Source organism: Tubulanus polymorphus, chromosome 3 (assembly GCF_964204645.1).
Source record: "Tubulanus polymorphus chromosome 3, tnTubPoly1.2, whole genome shotgun sequence".
In the NCBI taxonomy this organism is placed as follows: Eukaryota; Metazoa; Nemertea; class Palaeonemertea; order Tubulaniformes; family Tubulanidae; genus Tubulanus; species Tubulanus polymorphus.
This window is the reverse complement of record NC_134027.1, coordinates 23734113-23758375: the sequence shown is the minus strand read 5'-3', so window position 1 is coordinate 23758375 and position 24263 is coordinate 23734113. Positions and strand designations below refer to the sequence as shown.

The following is a 24263-nucleotide window of genomic DNA, read 5'->3' as shown; positions in this document are numbered from 1 at the left end:
AAGTGTTTCTTCGGAACAAACAGTTCTTCGCAAAAAAATTGTTTCGTGGGAACGAAACATATTCCATGGAAACAAAATAATCTTTTCGTGGGAACGAAAGGTTTTTCGTGGAAACGAAAATGTGTGACATGGCTACTCTGTTACCACGCACAGGTTAAACCATGAAAAATGAACTTCACCAGAATAAAAATATCTTTTATGAATCTCATTGGTGAGAGCGTCTAGTTTTTGGAATGGTATGATGTGCACTAAATTGTATGAGCTATATGCTAGAAAAAAGTATGTCGATCTACCCATCTTTATTTCTATAAATAACATCACCTATATGACCCCAAACTACACCTTTAACTTGGCTGTATCATCATTAAAAACAACAAAAACTATTTCAGAAGAAATGATGATACATTAGAACGATAACTACACTCAAACGTGGTGAACGGATAATAAGATAAAAACCCACTATCTACAGATTAAAAGAACGTCGTGTATTCTATATATTTTAGATTGAATAAATAAATTCTTGTTTTTAAAATTCTTTTAATCTGTAGATGGTGGGTTTTTATCTGATGATATATTCTTCCAGAAAAAAAAACAAAAGAAACAAAAGCTTCTCATCACACATTAACAACAGAACGTGATTTTCACAACTTAGAAATGATTTAGCCTATGTGGATACAATGAAATTATCTTATAAACGTTTTCAAATATATGAAAATGCTACTGGTTCGTATTCCCATCAGCTTTCCAAATTTTGTCTCTATTCAATTTGATATTCTTCGTCGGGCACTCCCTAATCGGTAGATGCGTATTTATGAGCTTTGCCCAGCCAGTTTGTTCGTATCGTGTTTGTACTGTAGGCCTACAAACGGTACTGGTTATATACATAGTTTGTATTAGATATTTTGATGGGTGGTATACAGAAAGAACATTCCTTGAATTATGCGCAGACTTAGAAATCCTAGAAGGCCATCAGTTGCACTGATTTTGAAAAGAAACCTCTGAAGAAGATGAGCGCAAAATGGTTTTCGAATCGAACCCCCTTAGCGTATAAAAGTCACACCATGTGGGACCTGACTGAATTCAGGGGTCCAGATCCCAACGTTTATCACTCATTGGTTTAGATATGCAAATCTGCAAGACTTCAGCTTTTCATACCGCCATATTTCACATGCATCCGTAGAATCAATAACTTTTGAACTTAGTCGCGAAAATTGTTGATTTGATCCATCCACCAGTCATATATGCCCGCATCGGATCCAATATTCATGATTGATAATTCTATTGAATAGAAACACTTCATTTCTCTAAGTCGAAAGCTGTTGGTAGAAATGATCGATTAATTGATTGATTCATTAATTCTTCACAAAGAAAGTTTATGCACTGAATGATTATAAATACATTCTAATAAAATGAATGACAATAGAATTACAATAGGCGCCTACAGGGAGTCTCAGAAAATGTGTTACCCAAGATTAATCCATCAACTAAAATTTTAATTATTTCATTTCATTGAATGGTAAGGTTGGCTAAACTAACCCTAAACCTAAACCTAAACCTCTAACCGGCAACGTTAATCGGCTTTTCCCCTTAAAAACTAGCCCCGGTCCCTATTATTTAATTTCAGTTAATTTGTGAGCTAACAATGACGTCATCGCTGACCGTGAAATCGCACGAGGTGTAGGTCGTGTAAATTTTGGATAAGTAATCATCGTCTCATAGAAAGGAGGACAAGATATACATTCGCCGAGACTTAGAGATTGCCATTGAAAATGAGTTTCATTTCATAATAGTGCTCACGTCTAAATGAAATATGATGACTTCAACCATGGACTAAATCCAAAGGCGCTTTTACGAAACTGAATCTTTGTAAATCGATTTAAGTTTCGCGTTTACGGCACGCGGTTTAGTGAATCCGATTTGGTAAATCAACTCGTTTATGGACGCGGTTTAGTAAATTAATTTATTAAATCGACGAACTTGCTCGGCGAGCAAGTTAGTGGCGATTTAGTCAGTGAAATCCAAAATGGCTTCCTCTCCGACCGCGGGCTAAAGACATCTATCCCAGACCATCATCTATCAATAATTCGGTCACCATTGACGCCCATTAATTTTCTTTCGAATCGCGACCTTTAAATTGATAAATTGATTCGACTCATTTACGAAAAACGATTCGATTTACTAATCCTTTCGTTTTCCAACATCGAATCGGATTTAGCTAAACCGAATCAGATTCAATTCCGTAAAAGCGCCTCATGCTTAAACAGAGCAATGAGCCAGATCCAAATGGGCGACCAAGACCCGGCCTCTGAAAAGACTTGGAATGCATCTCTAATAGGCTTTAGAAATCGACTCTAGTAGCTAACAAGAAACTGCTGTTGTTTTTCTTATTGTTATCTTAATATGAAATGTTTATAGTTTGTAAATACTATTTGTAAATATCACTCTGTACATTTCGACCCGCAATGGTGTATTTAGTACAATAAAGAGACTATTGAATTGAATTGAATTTATACCACCTGAACCGTTTGTATTTTGTATTTTATTTTGTTATAGTTTATCTTATCCCACCATTTTGAAATGTGAATCATTGCATGTATGTCTGTATCTACTTTATTGTAATACGTATATCCGCCATGAATTTGTAATAATAAGGAACAATAAAGTTTATTGAATTGAATTGAATTATAAGGCAACTTATTCGTCCTGGAACTAATAATAACCCCGGCACTACTGAATAACCGAATATTTGGGCCCCGGCTATATATATCGTATACATGGCCTAAAATGCTTTTAAAAATTTGAATTAAAGCCCTTGGAATTGAATTGGAATATCATGGCAACAGTTGATTATTTATTGAATAGACCCAGCAGAAGTTTAACCCCGACTAAGAGAACATGGTTGGACTTTCTTCTCGATCCATCACTGCTCGAAAAACACTTGACATCATCCGGCGACCCAGGTAGGCAGAGGGCCCAGGCTATTGGAGTAAGAAGGATTTCAGTTTACCGTCACCTCAAAAGTCAGGATTGTCGCGGGTTATTTCATCATTCAAAGTTTTCTGTCACACAATAAGAAGCGGTGCTAAAATAAAGGCAGTGGTGGATATTTTGCAGTGGTGGATATTCCTGTTTTTGGTAAAAGTGCAAATCCGCTCCTCTCCGTGTAAACAGTGCAATCAATTACATTAAATACCATTGTTTCAGATTCAAAATGTCATCAGCAATTCAGTACATTGCCATTGGTTAATTTTAAGATATCTTCACTAGAGAGAATAGAAAGATTTTAGCCTGGATTCTGTCATTCAGCAGATTGTGTCAATCACGAGAGGTGCGGATCTGCACTTTTACCCCTGTTTTTTGCCAATAGTTCGTTCTGATTGGCTAATTGACCCCGTGCATGCGCACTGAGGTGCGCAACTTAAAAAATTCAAGGAAAGTGTGGAGAACAGATTTACAGAAAATAGGGGCATAGAGGGCTTCATCAATTCAGTTTATCTTATATCGATTTAGGCCTTAATCCATTTTGTGGAACTGGGCCCTAGACCCTCCAGACCCTAAACCTATCGAAACCCTTAACCTAATATAGGCCTAATGATTTTATTCTTATATTTTATTAGTAGGCGCCTGTATCTTATTATATATAGCCATTGGTAAAAAAGCGTTTTCTGAAATAATGCCGCCGCATTGGCAAAATATCAACTACCTAAAAAAAAACCTTTTAAGAACCTTCAGCAAGTGGAGACAGTGGGAAACCAGTACTCCTATCAAGATCAAGTTATCATTGTTGAAGCATTTCTTAACCCTTTCAGTAGTATAAATCAGTGATGGATTTTGCTAGTACACCGCAATACGGTGTATTGGTGGAATTAGTTATTAGTTTTTATCTCTATAGAAAGATGGCAGCACCTGTTAAACATTGTGAAATATTGGTAACTAACGATACACCGCGCAGCGGTGTAGACGTACTGTAGTGGTATTCCCGTTATTCAACATACGTGGGTGGAATTTTAAAAGATTTTGGAATTATCTCCAGCACTATAGGGTATTAATTAGTCAGCACTGAAAGGGTTAAGTTTGTATTGTTTATATCATGAAATTTAGTATTTTATTTCTCGCACAGATCCGAGCGCGGTCGAGTTGGTTTACCAGTTCATGACGCAAGCATCGATTAAGGAGGAGGCGAGGACCGACGAGGCGTGGAATAATCACTTCGAGGAGATGTCGAAGTATTTAGCGCCGAAACCGGAGCCGACGAGTCAGCCAGTGACGGGGCCGCCAACCGGTACGTGCGTCGTCGGAATTGAACGTTTGGTTCGGTACAGTTCTGGATCCACTTTCAAGTTGGCCCGAAGCTGAAAATATCGCTTCATCGAAGGAAACATTCGCAAATTTTACCCTTCGTTACGATTTGAAATTTTCAGGCGAATTCGAAGCGCCCGAAAAGAAAGTCGCCGGCTCGAAAAAGATCAAAGCTCTTCAACTGTTAGCGTTGCGAACGGTCGCCCACATGAAATGGGATCTTCAGGCGTTGAACGGAATCTGCCCGCAGGCGATGACGTACTGCATTCTGGGAGTGTTGATCGTTAACATGTCAACTGTACGCGAAGACGTGCTGCGGTCGACGGAGCTCAATAAATCCATGTCCAGTCATTTGCTTTTCGCTCTGATTCTGTTAAACTGCTGGTAAGAAATACTTAATAACTAAGTAATGGTGTTTGAATATACATTTGTTAGATTATTTTAACTGGATCCAGAGTCAAATTGAACCCACTCAACTGTCGAACTGGATCCAGAGTCAAATAAAACCCGCGCAACTGTTGAACTGGATCTGGAGTCGAATTAAACACACACAACTGTGGAACTGGATCCAGAGTAAAATTAAACCTACACAACTGTGGAACTGGGCTTTGAGTCAGATTAAACTCACTCAACTGTGGAACTGGAATCAGAGTCAAGCCCACACAACTGTGGAGGAACTGGATCCAGAGTCAAATTGAACCCACTCAACTGTCGAACTGGATCCAGTGTCAAATAAAACCCGCGCAACTGTTGAACTGGATCCAGAGTCGAATTGAACCCACTCAACTGTCGAACTGGATCCAGAGTCAAATAAAACCCGCGCAACTGTTGAACTGGATCCGGAGTCGAATTAAACACACACAACTGTGGAACTGGATCCAGAGTAAAATTAAACCTACACAACTGTGGAACTGGGCTTTGAGTCAGAATAAACTCACTCAACTGTGGAACTGGAATCAGAGTCAAGCCCACACAACTGTGGAACTGGATCTAGAGTCAAATTAAACCTACACAACTGTGGAACTGTATCGAAGGTCAAATTAAGCGCACAAAACTTTGGAACTGGATACAAAAATGGTTAACCCAATAAACCCCACGATCTATCCAATTATAGGAATTTGAAAATGGATGTACATAACAGCTTTCCGAAGTCAATGAAGAAAACTCCAAATCAAATGGTAAATTCAAAACTTGATACAAAATATGCATCTGAAGCAGATTGAATTTCCTAGATCTGCTGGGTTTAGGGCACCGTAGAACTCTTATTCTTGTCAAATCGATTTCCAGATGGATTTGTCACCGCAAGCCGTATACAGCATGTACATCTTAGAGAAATACGTCGGCGACGAATGTTTGGGTAAAGATCTACTGATGCCGACCGCCGAGTGTATCGGGTTCCTAGACGAGAACACCGACGAACCGGTGCACAGTTGGGATAAAGGAGTCGTCATCTCCAGAGACGAAGCGTTGTGTCAGGTATAGTCAGGGATGAAAATCATCCGACCATAGACGGATTTCCGACCTTTTCTAACATTTTCTTTATTCCTGAGAACAGTGTAAATCACCTCAATCGCTTTAATCACCTCGATCGCGGGTGTCACATCGGAGCGGTCTGTAGTTAGGAGTGCTCCTTAAGACGGTTTTTGGCAGTTGTTAGCACAACTGTGGAGTTGGAGAAACCAATATGGCGTCTCATTCAAAAAGCGGCTCTAATTCAGGCCCAAACTATTAACATTTTGACCAAAAGGAAGTAAGTTTTTTGGCTAAAAGTTACTGATTTTTGTTCCCCAAAAGAATTCTTTTTTTTGAAAATATTTTCGGACTTTTTCAATATGGGCTATTTTTCATCCCTGTATAGTACACGTCGCGCGCTGCAGATTTTCTCGTCGTCGCGGTCAGGTGATTTCGCTCCGTAGGGGGTTAACCCGTTAGACCGCAGAACTTCCGTTGTCGTTTGTCTTGTATATCCGCAGAATGTCCGCCGTACTATACCGCCATCTGTAGGCCTTGACCTTTGAGGGCTCGGTCAAAATTTTTGATTGACCAAATCTATATTCAGCAATAGAAAGCCTGTATAATTATCTTCAAAATAACCAATGGTTATAATGCATTATTTTCAGTAGTTTTTACACTGCATCTCTACTTAATTTTTATTATATGCAAATTCAGTATATATAGGCCTATATAATTGGCTAATTAAGCGTTTGTTTTTCAGGAACATATACGTTTAGTTTCCATTTTGGGACCAGTGACTGTAAAATTCATTAGATTTTGAAGCAGTTTTGAGAATTATTTGTAGAATTGAGTTGAAATGCCAAGCGATTAGTTTTTCGTCATCTTGCTTTTGTCTTTTCGCAGGTCTGTTTTGAATTGGGCAGTTACTATTTCTACGTGTCGGAAATCGAGAAAGCATTGTCCATGTTCACAAAGACAAAAGATTTACTGGAAAAGGTAGATAACAACAAGTTTTATTTTTTGTGTCTTTCGTAAACATATACAAACAGTTCCACAGCTGCATCGGTTTAATTTGTCTCTGGATCCAGTTGCTCAGTTTCAAGACCCGTAATCTCTGAATGTTTCTCTACAGTTGAAAGATCCGCAGTTTTGTCGCGTGGACAAAAAGCGTCTGCACGGATATACGGTCGCGTGTAACAGCCTGAAACCGATCGTCGAAGCGGAACCAGTCAACGTCGGTTTATACGAACGGGCCGAAGCGTCGAAACGCGGCGATTTCCGGGGCATCGTCGAAATACTGTTGGAAGACAACGTCAAACTGGAATTATCGTTGATCTACCGGAATTCGTTACAGGACGAGATATACCGCCATCCCGGGTAGGTTTATCCCGGCAATATGCGCTTGATTATCCACAGCCTATATCTCTTAACCAGGGTCCCTATGACTCCTTGATTCCATAAAATCCCCTTCTAAACAGAGAATGTTTTCGAAGGTGCTTGAAGCTCTTAATTTGGGCAGAATGCTTGAAGCTCTTATGAAACTCCTTCAATTTTGAGAAATATGCATTTAGAAATGTTTGTAGTTGTACGATAAACTACAAACTACTATTGGGTGATTTTCTTCACCCAATTAAGCAGTTACCAAATTAGAAACTGAGTTTAGTGGTGTAAAAGATAAGGATTTGCTTACAAAACCACCAAATTAATGGTTTACCGAGATAAACCGTATCGATTTGGTAGGAGTCCACTGTAATTGGGACGCTTTCTCAAAATTTGAAATTTTATCCTCCTTAAAAGCTCCTTATATCCAGAAATGACCGATCTGTATAGGGACCCTGTTAAACTCTTATTATGTATCCGTCATCTCTCCCTGGAGGAATTAACATCTGAGCAACTCTACTAAGCATTCGGGTCAGGTATCCATTTACTCTCTTGGGTGAAAGGCAACAAGGGTCTACTCTTGCCAGTGGACACAATGGCTATATGCACGAGGTTCGAAGCCATGACCTGGCTTCCCGGAGACGAGCTCTCTACAGTGTTTTCGATTAGAGCCAGGTCCCAGGTCCCAGACCCGTCTCTCATTTGTAAAGGACCTGCCTGTTACTTCAAACCAGCTTTCGTTTCAGGGACTGTGACATATTATTGGACCCTCCTGTTTTTTCAAATGGACCTGACTTGTTAATTTCTTATTGAATACACTGCTCTAAACCAGCGCACTCGCCCACATCGCTCGACTCTGATTAAAAACAAAGGGCAAGTTTTTAAGAAATGATCTCGGAAGTTTTTTATGCGTGGCTTTTTCAGGGTCGATGGTAAAATGTTATTCAAGGTGTCTACGTGTAATATAGTGCGCAGCGTGATGGAAGGAAGAGCAGTGATATCACACTACACCGGAGAACTGATCGACCAACCGGCTTCCAATTTACAGTTTCTCATAAAGGTTTGAAATTTTTTTTAAAGTGAAACCAAACCAGTTTGCTGCTACACTGTATTGGGTGGGTTGGTAGCAATCTTTGTCAGGGTCTAATATGTTTAGTTCAATTTTGTGAAAAACATGGTATTCAAAGGAAAAATACTTCATTCCGTAAATTATTATCGCAGCTTTCGTCGCTACGGTTCCAACACCACTGACAATTGCGTAGTAGCTTCGTCGGACTCTGGATTCGTTTACCCGGTGACGCTGTGCGCTGATGGCGAAAGCTCGTGATTTCGAAATAAAATCACGCAGTGCAGTAGTAGCGCTTAACGTTTAATACCAGGGTCCAGTTCCACAGTTCTGAGTTAAGATTTAACTCGGAGATAACTCATTCAAAATGAACTAATTTTAACTCAGAGTTAACTCTAACTCACAACTGTGGAACTGGGTCCATCCAGGTTAACGCAGCTTTTCTACAACTCTTTTTACAGTTGTGCGTTAGAGTTAACTATGAGTTGAAATTAGTTTATTTTCAATGAGTTCAACTCATTGAGTCGAATCTTAACTCGTATCTGTGTATCTGGATCCAGCGCAATATGAGCGCAGGGTTTCATTTTTTCTCCAAAAGAATTGTACCGCGGGTCGGGGAGGACGGGCATGAAAAGTAATCCATTCCGTCGTGTTTGGTTTGATGAGTTGTTTTTTCATGATTTCTGCGATAATTTCTAGGCTTGCGAAGACGTGTTGCGCAATTGCTCGCTGAATCAGAAAATGAATCTCAAATGTTTTCTCAGGTAATTTCGGGATATTGTTTCAGCTAGAAATAACCTAGATATAATGAAAATGCTAGAACTCATCTTCGTAAATTTGCCGAATCTTTTGAAGTCATTGACGACAAGTAGTTTGTTGTATTAGTAACCTAATTGCAATTCTACTGAATCAAAGTCATTACCAATGAGAAAGGTTGTCATTAGTAACTAATCATGATTTAACTGAATCGTTGAAGCCACTGTGGTTGAGAAAGTGGTCAGTTTTAGTGATTAATCATAATTTTACCGAGTCGTTGAAGTCATTAAGAACTTTATGTAACTAATCTTGGTTTTACTGACCTAATGAGATGAAATATTCTATTTTTGTGCAGATATTTGTGTGATTCGATCCCGGTTGAGAATGGTTTTATAGGATTACTATTAGACAGTACGATACAGTCATATTACGCGGATGATGAACTCAGGGATATCGCTTTCATACTCGAAGATTATAATGAATTCAGGGAGGACACATTTGACGACGAGTTTTCATTCTGTAAGTTTAACCCTTTAGCCCTCAAGCCACCCGTATCCGCCCTGCCTATTACTCCTCAATCCACCCGTATCCGCCCTGCCTATTACTCCTCAATCCAGCCGAATCCGCCCTGCCTATTACTCCTCAAGCCATCAGAATCCACCCTGGCACTTCTTTGTATGCTGCACAAGAACGGTTATAGTGGGATTGTGAAAGTCCTCGAAATACCGAACAGAAATCGACATCCTCCTATTTCGATTTCTCGAGTATTTTCGAGTATGCACATGACAGATCTGAGCGCTCACTTCAAATCCAAGTAAGTTTGGATGAATTTCGGGGGACGGCCAAAAGGACACAATTTTGGTGGCCCACCTCATCAGGCCCCTTTACACTAAAGTGGTGTAACGTTGATTTTGAAATTTTGAAAAATTTCAACCCAGTAGGTTGTATACTGCTATAGTGCATCTACTCCGCAGTGCGAAGTATCGTTGATAATTAATGTTTGACGATGTTTGACATCTCTCAGCAATTATAACTGATGATAATTACAAGGATATATTGTGGTGCAGTGTATTATGAGCAAAGTCACCGAGTTTTATACACCGCACTGAAAGGATTTTAAGGTTTTTTCGTTGCGTTTGTCTTTTTTAATCAGGTGAAGACGCGTCGACGGACGGCGAATTGAGTCGTCAGTTGATAGTAACGTGCGACCCAGCTCTCGTACACAGCATCGTCAGGAAATTGATGCGCTCGAAATCGCCGGCGCAATTACGCAATCTCAGCAACAAGGTCAGTAGTGCTTCGAATGTCGACGATTTTCGTTTCATTTACAATGATGGAGGGTGGGTTGAATGCGCATCTGAGCTACAATACTCTGTGCTCTGGACCCCCATTCCACGGTTGCGAGTTAAGAGCTTGCCGAATTAGAATAAATGTAACGAGACAAGTAGTACTATTAAGGTTAACTATTTATTTGACGCACGATGAAGCTTCCACCAATGAAGCTTCTATACATTAGTAGCGAAAGTCATATACCGTATTTTCCAGCCAATAAGCCGACTCGGCCAATAAGCCGAGGGCAGTTTTTTAGCCTAAAATACATGGATTTCATAAAGCTTCGCCCAATAAGCCGATGCCCTTCATCAGAGATTTTAATTCACTGATTTGTCAATTAGTTCGTCTTAATTGACGATTTAAGAGGCTGACAGTAGCGCCCGCCGATGTGTGAGAGTGCTGTGTATACTATCATCGCTGAGTGACTGTGCTATATATAGACTCACTCAGCTGATTACTATACACACAGCCATACACGCAGTACGCGGCTCACTGCTGATTTGCATATATACTAATGTATGAACTGACACGTGGTAGTACGATGAACTCGCGCGTTATATAAATGTATACCATTGCCGCTGTGCGGTGATGGAACAATCAAAGTAAAAATAAAATAGTTCAAAATAGATTATAATTGGTAGTAAATAATGACCTCAAATAAATATCGACCACTTTTCTTGATTTTGACGATCATTGAGAGCATTAGAGTGGCATAGATCAGGAAGTGATTTTTTATGTCAGATCGTATCCGCCCAATAAGCCGATCACGATATTTTGGGTAGAAATCTGAGGCTAGAAAATCGGCTTATTGGCCGGAAAATACGGTAAATAGTTAACCTGTACTACTCGTCTCGTTATTGTAAACACGGCTATTCTGCGAATTAAAATAAGTTAGTTTTGAGAGATTAAACTTGGATTTAAATTGTAATGAGAAACCGTGGAAATACGTAGGTCCCAGAGTCATACGTTAGGTCACGTATACTCAATTCCAATGTGGAGAGGAGGCAAAAGGGACCCGGAGCACTTGCTAGTGAGTCTTCTATCAGACCAGGTACCCCCAATTATTCGTTCTCCTTCTCTTTATTTTTCCTGTGTAGCTAGTTAAAAGGTTATTTCTTGCTGAGAAACTGGTAGTACTGTGCCAGTCTGAAACAAACCAATGCCTTCGCATCCCGGAGTAAAGATAAAACACTCTATCCTGCCTTTGTGTTTACCAAAACATCTTACACTGGAGAATGTAGATTTTGTCGTTTCGATCGTGTTTCAGTGGTTTGTGCCTCGTGAAGTGTCTCAGCTGTTGGTTAGTTTACAAGGTGAACTACCGGTCATCGCTTTCATTCTCGTCGCTAAAGCGAAACATTGTATGGAAATTCAGGTATGTTCGAATGCTCTGATTGTTCACTTTCTGACTGGCAAATCGAGAATTTCAAAACGATATTGGAAATATTTCAGAATTTGATGGGGTTTCTTCTACCCTGGGAAACATTTCATTTGGAAATCCATTTACCGTAGCTTTGTTGCGGGATCGTTTCATTTCATTTCATTTATGAAAATAGTTCGGTCTAGTTCAAGTCTTCCTATAATTCAGTCTTGCAAGTTAGAAATGTTTACAAATGAAGATTTACACAGTGAATAAAACAGAACTGTCGGGAATTTGAAAAATCCTCTAAGTGATTTGTCCGATGTAGGCAATTATCAGCAATTTTTCTTGAAAATTCACCTTAAATTTCGAATACCGTCTGTATTACATCTTCAGAGAAACAGAAATGAATGCGATTTTGTGAAAGATATCGTGAAAGAATAACGTTTGTAACTGTTTCTCTGAAGGCGGGATTTAGATCTCTTAACCCTTTCAGTGCGTCTACACCGCAGTGCTGTGTATAAATCAGTGATAGATTTTGCTAGTACACTGCACTGCGGTGTATTGATGTGATTAGTAATTATCTCTCTTGAAAGATGGCAGCGCTAGTCAAACATAGTGAAATATTAGTAACTAACGATACACCGCACCGCGGTGTAGATGCATTATAGTGGTATTCCCGTTATTCAACACACTAGGGTGGAATTTTTCAAATTATCTCCAGCACTTTCGGGTGTCAATTAGTCAGCACTGTAAGGGTTAAAACTTTTAGATAAACAAAATTTGAAATATCCTCATCGTCGGATTGTTCATTTCGACCTTTCAAAATACGTGAAATGTTCTCCCTTCGTTTTTGATAGTTGTTCGACAAATCGCGATCGTTGCTGTCGGCGGCAGACGCTACGATCAAGGACGTGTCGTATAAATCATGCAAATTGATCCGCTATCAGTCGTTGGTCGTCGATCTGGAAGAGTTTCACGAGACCGGCGAGGTGCCCGATACGACCAGTATGCAGGACATGGTGAAACGATGCAAAACCTGTATAACCAGTCTCAGATTAGACTCTGGTAAGTGAGGAATACCGGCTGTAACCAGTCTCAGATTAGACTCTGGTAAGTGAGGAATACCGGCTATTGATGAAAAACAAACTTTGAATCATTTTGAGTTTATTTTTGGATCCAGTGCGACAGTTTTGTCGGTTCAATTTCAGTCAAGATTCAGGTCACAGTTATATACATGAAATTAATTCAGGGCCAATTTCCACAGTTGTGTGAGTTTAATTAGTCTCTGGATTCGGTTCTACGGTTGCGTTGGTTCAATTCAACCATGTTAGATACGATCCATTTCCACAATTGGGTGAGTTTGTCTCTAGATCCAGTTCTACAGTTGTGTGGCTTCGATAATGACCATGGAAGAATGGATCCATTTACACACCATTTCCACAGTTGTGCAGGTGTAATTCGACCCTGATAGAATCGATCCATTTCCAGAGTTGTGTGGGTTTAATTCGAATCAGTTATATCTCTTAGAGGATCCAGTACCAATCGTCATCACGACGTATAAACTACTCTCTAAAAGAGCCTGATTTAACTAACGATTATGGAAGAGGGTTCATTTCTGAAGCTGTGGGTTTATGTTCAAATTCTTTGTCAATAATGGGGAATAATGTTTCTCTTTGTTTTTCGAGATTCAGATGGCATTGATGATTTGTTTTCGCTCGTTGTTTTATTGCAGACATGTATCCGGGCGGCGAGGTAATCAAACAATGCGCTGCGTTCCTGTTAAACATACGAGACTGGGATTATCTACGCAACTTGTCCAACTCCGATAATCCGTATCTCGAGGTAGGAATTCGTAATTCGCTGAATTCGTGTGAGAGCTTGTGCGGATTCGGATGACGTTGGACGCTTCAAACAAAATACTGGAATAACCAGTTGTAAGCCTTGTTGATTGGTCGATATTTTGGTGGAACTGACCAATCAAAATTTTAGAATGCTCGAATTGTCTTAACCAGTTCTTACACCCTGTTTTAATGAATGACCTTTCTGATTGGTTAGTTTTGAAAAAAAATCCTGACAAACTGAAGGACAATATTGTCTGATATGGTTCTTAATTTCTGTTCAAATTTCACTATTCAGACGACCCAATATTGGTAGATTAGTCTATATTTTAAAACAAATTTTTTTTCGTCCTTTTCAGTTGTCGCGTTTACTGTCGGAAGCTTGTCGAGAACTGCCGAATTTAAAGAGCGCTCGTCCACCGGCTAAAGCTTTATGGGAGACAGGTAATTAGCGATGATAATACAACCAGAATAGGCCTAGGTGTGGCCTTATTTGGTTAGAAATACTCAGTATTTGACATCAGCTCGGTAGTAGAATACCTTAAGTGTGCCGAATGTCTGAGCTGTACCAACTCTGAGTAGAATTTTACCAGACGCAACTGTACCGAATCAGACACACAGAGGCTGCTGTATTTCTCAAACGCTTACTCAGTATTTAACACCAACTCGCGGTAGAATTTTAACAGTCCCTACTTTACCTAATCAGACACAGAGGCTGCTGTATTTTTCAAATTCCCATTCAGTATTTAACACCAACTCGGGGTAGAATTTTACCAGACGCAACTATGCCGAATGAGACACAGAGGCTGCTGTATTTCACTAACTCTTACTCAGTATTTGACACCAAGTCGGGGTAGAATTTTACCAGTCCCAACTTAACCAGAGGAAGAGAGCGCCTCCTGTATTTCTAAAACTCTTGCTCAATTTTTTTCTGAAACTCTGATGCGACCTCGCGTCTAAGCCTGCGATACTTGGCCGCTGTGATTCGGTAACACTAAGCAGCCGAAGGGTTGATTAATCTTTTGGCGCGTTTTTTTTTTCAGTGATTCCGATGTTTAAGAACCACACGTCGAACAAACGAGGAGGTCAGCGAAACGAAAGCGTACCCAGTCTGATGCCTCGTGGTCAATTTATGGACTTTGTGCAATCGTTAAAGGTACCGGTAATCGTTATAAGTCTTTTTTTTCAAAGATTAATCTTATGAGTTGTCTGTCTCTACAAGTAAAATTGTCTTCAGTCGACCCTTTCGCTATGAGTGTGTGGTTAAATTGTGGTGTTGGGGTCCCGGCGTAAAAAATTAAAGCGATTTGAATAAAACAAAAACCGTTAATTTTTGAGATGGCCTTGCCTATTATGAAGTTTCGCAGGTAAATCTTAAGGCCAGTTTTGCAGGACTTGTCACATCCCAAAAGGGTATTTGTATGTCCAAAAAGGATATATTAGGGGCACTATCGCACTGGAATGCTCCTATTATCTTTGTTGACAAAATAGGAAATGGCACTAAGAAAATTTTGATGGACTTTTACAAGTCTTACAATGCCCCGTGGATTTGCCCCTGTGTCTTCTTGATGGAAATACCTAGAAATGCTAAGTATTTCTAAAATCCGACCACCGTGAAAATGTGGCAGCATAGCAAATGCATGACCTGGCGCCGCCAGCCGGCCAACCACCCGAACCAACTGGCGAGGTTTCCAAATCTTTCAGAAAAAAATCGAAACTAAGTTGTCTCACTGTGGTACGTGTACATCGAATTATAATGATGTGTGGTGACTAGTGCTATCCAATACTATATTGACGAGCCCAGTTCGTCATATACAGGGAAAGGTTAAACTCTTGTTCTGTTGTGCGCGAAGAAATGATCATTATTTCGCCAACTCTAACTCAGTATCTGTCTTGTATCTTCTTGGTTCTGAGGTAAAATTTGGTGATAGACTTTTTAAGGTGGACAATGAATGAATAGTTACCAGTTATATCTCAGTAATACTTTGTTTCTTCATTTTTTCAGGAACCGGCAGTTCTGTCGTTAGTGATCTCGTGTTTAGTGAAATTGTACGGTTTAGTTCGTGTGAGTTAACATCGTAAATCTCCTGCGAAAGACGACACCTCATCGCATCCCTGCTCGCTTCGAATTCAGGTTTTGCTTTGAATCTTTTTTCTTTGCAGACGGATTTGAGAATCGATATCGTAGCCGACTACACGTCTTTATTACCGAACGCTCTGAACAAGTACGTACAGAACACGCGAGGCTGGTTCGATAGTTCTTACCGAGAACTGTTGAAATTCTTAAATTCATCTTATACAAACTTGCTTAACCTATTACTCCTCAATCCACCTGTATCCACCCTGCCTATTACTCCTCAATCCACCTGTATCCACCCTGACTATTACTCCTCAATCCACCTGTATCCACCCTGCCTATTACTCCTCAATCCGCCTATATCCACCCTGCCTATTACTCCTCAAGCCACTCAAATCCAGCCTCACTCTTTTTCGTCTGCTGCGCAACAACGGTGACAGTGGGATTCAAATTTAACAGCTTATGGTAAACTAAACGCCTAAGACGTCCAATTCGGTTCAGAAATTGACATCTTCCTATTAGAAATTCTCGAGTATTTGATGAGTGAACATGTCAGCGGCGTTCACTTATAACCAAGTAAATCTGGGTGAATTTCAAATTTCTGCCTTGGATCTTTACTCTGAACTGTGGAACCAGCTCCAGGTGGCTTAGGTGTTAAACTGTGGAATCAGCTCGAGGCGGTTTAGGTGTTAAACTGTGAAACTGGTTCCAGGTGTTTAATTTTAGATGATGAAAAGTGGAAATGGATTGAGGAGGATTGTTTAATTCACGATTCAGGATGGTTGCCTGATTTTGAATCGATTCAATTAAATTGATAATTCGATGTTATTTTTTTTATTTTTGCAGCGCCGCTGATGTGAATACTGCAGCTGTTTCAGACGCCGTCGACATCATCGTTAAACACAGTCTCAACATGTTTCCACGGCAGCCGTCGTGGCTGCGAACTCAGGCGGATATTTACTTTGGTGAGTTCAATAAAGTTCATGCAAATTCATTTTCCTTTCTTGAATACAAATGTAAGGGCATTGCCGAGTGGGTTACCGGGTAATGAATTAATTTTTGTCTACAGGGGCCATTCATAAAGATAGTCTGAAAGGGTCCACTGTACGGACAGCAGATTGTCTGAGGGGGTTCAGGGTACAGACAGCAGATTGTCTGAGGGGGTTCAGGGTACGGACAGCAGATTGTCTGAGCGGGTGCAGTGTACAGACAGCAGATTGTCTGAGAGGGTGCAGGGTACGGACAGCAGATTGTCTGAGGAGGTTCAGGGTACAGACAGTAGATTGTCTGAGGGGGTGCAGGGTACAGACAGCAGATTGTCTGAGGGGGTTCAGGGTACAGACAGCAGATTGTCTGAGGGGGTTCAGGGTACGGACAGCAGATTGTCTGAGCGGGTGCAGTGTACAGACAGCAGATTGTCTGAGAGGGTGCAGGGTACGGACAGCAGATTGTCTGAGGGGGTTCAGGGTATAGACAGCAGATTGTCTGAGGGGGTTCAGGGTACAGACAGCAGATTGTCTGAGTGGGTGCAGTGTACAGACGGCAGATTGTCTGAGAGGGTGCCGGGTACGGACAGCAGATTGTCTGAGGGGGTTCAGGGTACAGACAGCAGATTGTCTGAGCGGGTGCAGTGTACAGACGGCAGATTGTCTGAGAGGGTGCATAGTACAGACAGCAAATAGTTCGAGGGGTGCATCGTACTGGCAGCAGGCCACATCTAAGCTTAAGATTTCCTGGGGCAAGGCTCCAAACCCATGTTCAGTGCCAACCGAATGAAATATGAACGCTTCTGCAAATTGTGACTTGTATTACTCTTCAAGTTAGAAATCTTGTGCGCGTTTTCAAGAAATGCGAAATGTTACAGCTGATGCTCAGTACACGCCGGTGCTGCGTTATAAAGATATTTTATCAGCGCGCTTTCAAAAACTGATCATCCACACTTCGCATGAGTGTAACGGACATTTTTATCATTACAGCTAATGCTCAGTACACGCCGGCGCTGCGTTATTACCTGGAAGCCGGAGTCGTCGCGTCCGACTTTTTCACGATACCCGTTCCGAAGTCGGTGTACGACGATCAAATCTATAAAAACATGATTCGATGTTGTACGCATTTGCAATGTCACACGCAGGTAATTTGAAATCGCTCGGAATACCAAATAACGGGCGTCGTATTGCAATAGGTCATGAAAATGTACGAAAAGTGTCCGTGAAAATATTTTGATCCATTATTTATGCTATTTAAGGGGAATTTATCACGTCAAATTAAGTTTGATTTTAAGTAAAATCGTATTTATCCTGGCATCAAATTCAAATCGATTTATCAAATCATGAATTTTTTTTGTTGAAAAACTGATATAAATGGTCACAGCTTAAAGAGAAACTGAAATTCATTCATAGCCTATGAGTGAATTTCGGTATTATATCCTATGATAGGATAGTATTTTCTTGTCAGTCGTTTCGAACGAGACCTCAAATTTATCGTGGTGTGCAAATCTTGTTTGATTAGACTACACGTGATAGCAAATAATTAGGAAAATCGAATATGATTTCACAATGATTTGACAAGACAAATTTGCCTTTATTGTGAAGCTCTGACTTAATGCAGAAGCTGTGTTGAAATTTAAGCAATTCGATTTGGTCAGAGTTGACAAGTTGAGTTAGGACTTGACTCAAATTCGTTAATTCCCGATGAATTGAATTGAGAGTCAAATCTTAACTTCCAACATATAAGTGGATAAAGTTTTCGTAAGTTTATTTTTTATCACTACTTGGCTCGAAAAAGCTCCTAAATTAGGGCTAAAAAAATTGATACCTTGTTTCTCAGCTGAGCGTTAAAATTGACCCGACTGGCTGCCTATCTACCCTGTACATTACTTTTTTCATAATCGTGATTTACTATACCATAACAGACCAAAGGCCAGTTGCTCAAAAGTTGGTAAAAGATAACCGGCCATTAAATACCATAGTAACGATGAAATTTCAATTGTCACCATATCAACTATCCACTGGTTAACTCTAACCAACGTTTGAGCGACCGACCCCAGACAGCTATAGAAATGAACTGAACTGAACATGAACTGATAACAAATTTTATAATATTTTACAAAAATGACCCGGCCGCCATGGAGAAACAAGGTATCGTTCTTGTTAAGTCTAAGCAGCGAGTATGTTTTTGCAGGTGGCTGTTTTGTGCCAGTTTTTGGACGACGTCGACTACACGACCGCGTTCAAATCGTTACAAGAGAAAGTTTGTTACGACGCTATGGATACGTACTACGATTGTATCTGGGATATAACCGTATTAGAATTTCTGATCCGTATCCTTTTATAACACCGCGTCTATATTTGCGCAGACGTCAATCAGCATCGTGGATCCTTCGTGCGTTCAACGCTTCACCTTAATCTGTTTTGAATTGAAAACGACGTTAAGTGAAAATTGTTACAGTGAACCTGAACTCATCGCATATACCAAATACCGGTATAGAATTTAGTCCAAAGTAAGAAAATTTTATATAACAAACTTTTGGCTGTAATGATTTCATTTTCCGGTCCCGTGAAGTTCGCTGTAACGAGGTTTGCACTGTATAAGCGCTGGATATTAGACGTTTTTTGAGCCAATTGAAAAGTGATTGTTCTTACTTCACGCGTGTTCAGGACTTCAGATTTTTGATTGCAAATGAACACCAATCGATCACCAGATATTAGACATTATGTCAGCAGTGCGCATTCAAAAATTGATCAAAATTTTCAAAAATTGATCGTCCACACTTCACGTGTTCAGTACTTCTGAGACATCTTTAATTGAAAATGAACTGCAAACTCCAGAAATTAGACATTTTATCAGCAAATTTTTGAGAAGTGATCGTCCACATGCCACATGCGTTCAGTACTCTCATGAAACATTTTCAATTGGAAATTACACACACCGGACGGACATTTCATCAGTGTCTACTTTCAAAACCGGTCATCAACGCTACCTTTTTTTTTAACTAGTATATGTTTAGATTTACACAATAAACGTGGTGAAATAGAACAGAAACAAAAGGCTGTAAGTATTTAACAATTACATGAATACATAGTTAAAAAGCTCAACTTTTCATAAATGCCACTGAACTCATCATGTATTCGAACATTTTATCCTTTCTTCATTTATTGTTCTGATTTTTGATGGTCAAAAATTCACATCCGTTCGTGACTTTACCAAAGATCCTTGTAAATGACGACCTTTTAGTACACAATCGAAAAGTGTTCATCCACACTTCGCATGTCTTCAGGATTTTACCTAAGGCAGATTTTATCATCCAACTTTAAAGAAGTGTTTGTCCAGACTTCGTAACCTGCAAATACATGTACCTGATTTCAATATATTTCTCTTACAGTTGAAAGCGGTTGCTCAGCCCGATCTCAATAACAGTAACATGGAAACTGTACTGAACGCTGCTGCTGCGGTCAGAAAACAGAAGTTCCTACGCGCGATGGCGAAACAATATTTATGATAAAGAATCAAGATTGGTCTGGCTGGATGAAATATTTCCCATTATATTTTTGTACCTTAAATTCTCTCTCACTTCAGAGTAGTCGATAATGCGAGTAAAGAACTGTAAATATTTGTAGAAATTTAGTTTTTACTTCAATTTTATTTATATTTTCGAGCTTCTTGCAGTAACTAGAACAGGGTCCCTACAGATCAGTCATTCCAGAATTCCAGGACTTTTCAAGGAGAACATTTCATATATATCTAGTTTCATATCCCAATTATGGAACACTCCTCCTAAATCGGTACTGTTAATTCAGCGACTATAATCCTTTTCACGAACTAAACTCGGTTTCTTATTCAATAACCGCCTAAACCAGTTAATTCCATGGAATCTGTGTGTATGACTACTGACTAGGCCTAAAACCTAGACATTTTCAAATTGCCTTTTTCTCAAAATTCTAGTTTTCAAGGATTTTTGCTCATGTGAAAAAAACTTTTGGTTTAGGAGTTGTCAAGGAGTCGTAGGGACCCTGTAGAAAATACTCTATTCACGGGCACAGTAAACCTTGCCTTAGTTGGATCCCTTGATGTGTCGTATTGGAAGGCGTTCTTCTGGTCCAATCCCATGGGTAGTTGATCGGGCCAGTTCCAGTCATGGCTTGCATTTAGCACCAGTCTAAGATCAACTTAGTTTCAATCATAGCAGATCTATCAATTGAACCTCAAGATTTAAGACCACTTTTGAACTAAAGTCTCAACTATGGAACCAGCCCCTGGGCACAGTTGTGATTAAGACCAGTCTTGCGTTGTGTCCTAAATCTAAGCCATGACTGGCCACAGTATCGTCATGTCATGAGTAGGAATTAGGAGTTGACAAATCCTTGACATTGAGATGAAACAAAAAGAACTTAGAGAATGAAAATTCCTTGAAAACTTTTATTATTTGTGCCTGAAAAGGCGCAATACATAATTTTAGAAAGAGATTTTTTTGTCATATATACAGTAATAAATAGTAGATGTGCCACGTTTTTATTTTATTTTCGGTAAAATGCATATTTGTTTTTTTTTTCGATTCCGTTCAAATGTTGATCTTGTAGAGAAATGTTGATGGTCGTTCAATGTTTGTTGTAGAAAATTCCTGAAAAACAACCCAAAAAAAATTCAGTTCCCAAAAACTTGAAATACAGTCAAACATGTATAAAGAGTCATTTTTCCAGAAATGTCCATAAAATCTTTGCACGTAACGGACAATCTATTTCAGCCTTAGACATTTTATCAGCACAATTTCAAAAACTGATCATCCAGAAACTATGATCGAATATCTTTAGGCATGGTCGCAGGCTGTTAAGATGGATGCTGGGGTTTACAGTACAATCTATTTTCCGATGGGGCTATGCTACGAAAGTTCTAGATTCCTATAGCGGGCTCAACTTCGGAAAATTTCAAAATCTTCCCGTTCCCGCTCAAAACTCACAGGAGTTCACAGTACAACCGATTTTCAGAAGGGCTTTGCACCTAAAGTTCTAGATTCCTTTAGGGGGCTCGGCTTAACCCTTTCAGTGCTGGCTAATTAATACCCTATAGTGCTGAAGATAATTTGAAAATTCTGAAAAATTCCACCCTAGTGTGTTGAATAACGGTAATAGCACTATAGTGCGTCTACACCCTGGCGCGGTATATCGTTACTAATATTACACTATGTTTAACAGGTGCTGCCATGTTTCAAGAGATAATTAGTAATTACTAATTAAATCAATACACCGCAGTGCGGTGTATTAGCAAAATCCATCACTGATTCGTACACCGCACAGCGGTGTAGACGCACTGAAATGGTTAAGAAAATTTTTCCCTTCCCCGCCCAACACTCACCCGATTTGATTGTAAAACGACCTGTTTTAACCGATGAAGTTAATGATGACGAGATGAAGTACGACGTGGGCGAAGATGAAATCGGCGAAGGCGCGCTCCGGACTCAAACCGTGGAAATCGTGTTTATTTTGAGGATTCACTTGTAGCCGTAGACACACTGAAAATCAGAAAATGGAAAATATGTCGATTCTCTCTACTTTAAATTAACTTTCATTTACACAAACTGACAGCATTAGAAATAATACATTTGTATCCATACTAAGTGCTGAAGAGGCAATACGTGAGAGGAAAATTTGTATTTTCAGTTGTCTCTAAATATAAATTTTAGGCCCTAAATGATCATGATTGATAGAACACTATATCCATGTTGACGCGATGTAGAGAGAATCCCACAATGATAAGAAAATTTTGTTTATTATTAACCTTTTGGTTAGTTTCCCTTTTATCTATTTTAGCGTGTAACTGTTTCTACGTTAATTTTTCTTTAGTTTGTATCATCTCTGATTACTTGAATTAGTCTCTTTGTCTCTGGATTGTATATATATCTCATAATTTTTGTAGTATCTCATTATTCCTGAAGATGACTAATCAGATATAGTCGAAACGTTGAAATAATCTACTATCTCGAAGTTACATTTTCGGACTTTTCTTATCATTGTGGGATTCTCTCTACAGGCCCTAAATGACTTCAGTTTAGCAGTTGAGATCACCTACGCTCAGTTGCATAGATGTGGAAGGAAAATAATCCCAGGATCATTTTGTATTGACTCAAGTCCCAAGTGCATTACAGTTTTGGGATAAAAATTGCTGTTTATTTCGAGATGTAAATTCCTCACCGAACGAGTTGTAGATGCATAATAAAAGTAGATCAACTGATTATCATTAATGAAATAACGTAATTATGCAACAAAATGTTGCGCGGAGAGCATGTGTGCTAGGAGCAGACAGCTAGGAGCGGGGGCCAGTTAACCAACGGATTACAAAATGCGATTTCAATTGTCGCTATCATTTGTCAACTAGGATACACACCGGTTAGCTCAACCAACTTTTGAGCAACTGGTCCCTGATTTTTTTCGCATGGCCCGCTTATGACCATTGTGTTTAAACCAATCTAGCTACCAAGACGATAAAATACCAATCCAGTGTGCAATTAAAGCAACTACTGTGATTATCATCACAATGCATTTATTTTGTCTCACTACATTCTACAATTCATGGTGTACATTGAGAGAATGTATGAAGAAAGGTTCTTTAGAAATAGGCGATACAAAATTCTCTGAGAGAAACAATTTTCAGGGTTTGAGGGGCCAAGAGGAAGGGCTATTAAACTCAGAATTTGAATGATTTTGTACGCTCAGGCTATTTTTACGAAGCCGTAGACGGACGACACTAGCGATATTTACGACGTTTCATTCTGATTGGCTAATTCACGTTGCGCATGCGCACTAGTTGCGCGACTTAGAAAATTTAAGGCAAGTGTGGAGAATAGAGTTAGAGAAAATAGAGCGGATCGAGCGAGACTCGAACCCGGGCCAGTAAATTACTAGTGTAGCATCATACCACTAGACCACCGAGCTCGCTGAAAACCAGGCTAATGTTTCAACTACATATAGCCTCATCTTACCCCAATCCTTATGAGGTTAAACAGACCCTAACCCTTGGACCCTCTTCTCATGCTCTTGACACTAATCCTCTCCCCTCTAGACCATAATCCTAAATTAAATATAAAACCTTCATAAGTATAGAATTTACGACGCCGCAAATGTAGCCACTTCAGATTTTGTACCCTCAAAAATGGATTTTGTAATTTGAGGGGCAGTGCCAGTAGGAACCCTGTCCCTGCCTAAAACGCAGACCGGTAACTGAGCAAAATTACCTCCCAAAACGAACGTGCCGACACACGAAATGAATCCGGACAGGAACGAGTTGAACGGGAATGTACCGACCAGCAGGCAGTAGACGAACTGTACGATTCCCGTTAACATCACGTAAAACAAATACGAATCGATGATTTTCAGTTTTTTCGACGTGTTGTTCATGTATTCATCGTAGAACTTGCCGACCACCGAGAAAATTGATTCGGGCATCGTGAAAACCGGGCCGAAAAAGTTCGTTTTTATCGGGAAAAATACTAAATTTTACGTGGCGTCCGAAACCGGAAGTATGTGTCTTCCGGGTTTGATCACGTGACCAAATTCAATTCAACTGAGACTTTATTTATCCCCATCTAGCACAAAATACCGATGAACTTGAACCGATGACGTTATACAAAATATGTTTCTAAAGAACCGGATTCAATATCACGAATGAATATTCTGATCACATATACCAATCCCCAAAAAACAAACC

General features: G+C 39.7%; 2 protein-coding genes across 3 annotated transcripts; one reads left to right on the top strand and one right to left on the bottom strand.

The window, feature by feature from the left end:
• Positions 1-2716: 2716 nt before the first annotated feature.
• Positions 2717-20164, top strand: LOC141902576 (integrator complex subunit 8-like). Of its 2 annotated transcripts, none has more exons than XM_074790377.1 (23): positions 2717-2960; positions 4121-4282; positions 4422-4683; positions 5414-5477; positions 5587-5775; positions 6658-6750; positions 6887-7131; positions 8059-8194; positions 8900-8964; positions 9312-9475; positions 10110-10243; positions 11556-11663; positions 12509-12716; positions 13384-13493; positions 13849-13933; positions 14533-14645; positions 15495-15554; positions 15653-15714; positions 16413-16531; positions 17543-17697; positions 18747-18885; positions 19573-19616; positions 19948-20164. In XM_074790377.1, exons 1-23 carry the CDS (start codon positions 2834-2836, stop codon positions 20062-20064), a joined length of 2961 nt encoding a protein of 986 aa, XP_074646478.1. In that variant the 5' UTR covers positions 2717-2833; the 3' UTR covers positions 20065-20164. The 2 variants fall into 2 exon arrangements, with proteins under 2 accessions (XP_074646478.1, XP_074646480.1); XM_074790379.1 differs by lacking the exon at positions 2717-2960 and adding an exon at positions 3033-3135.
• An 809-nt stretch (positions 20165-20973) lies between these two features.
• Positions 20974-24095, bottom strand: LOC141902376 (dolichyl-diphosphooligosaccharide--protein glycosyltransferase subunit dad1-like). The gene is made up of 3 exons (XM_074790070.1): positions 23791-24095; positions 21915-22071; positions 20974-21183 (listed from the first exon to the last, which is right to left on the bottom strand). The coding sequence occupies exons 1-2, from the start codon at positions 23999-24001 to the stop codon at positions 21941-21943; spliced, it is 342 nt and encodes a 113-aa protein (XP_074646171.1). The 5' UTR covers positions 24002-24095; the 3' UTR covers positions 20974-21183; positions 21915-21940.
• Positions 24096-24263: the final 168 nt, after the last annotated feature.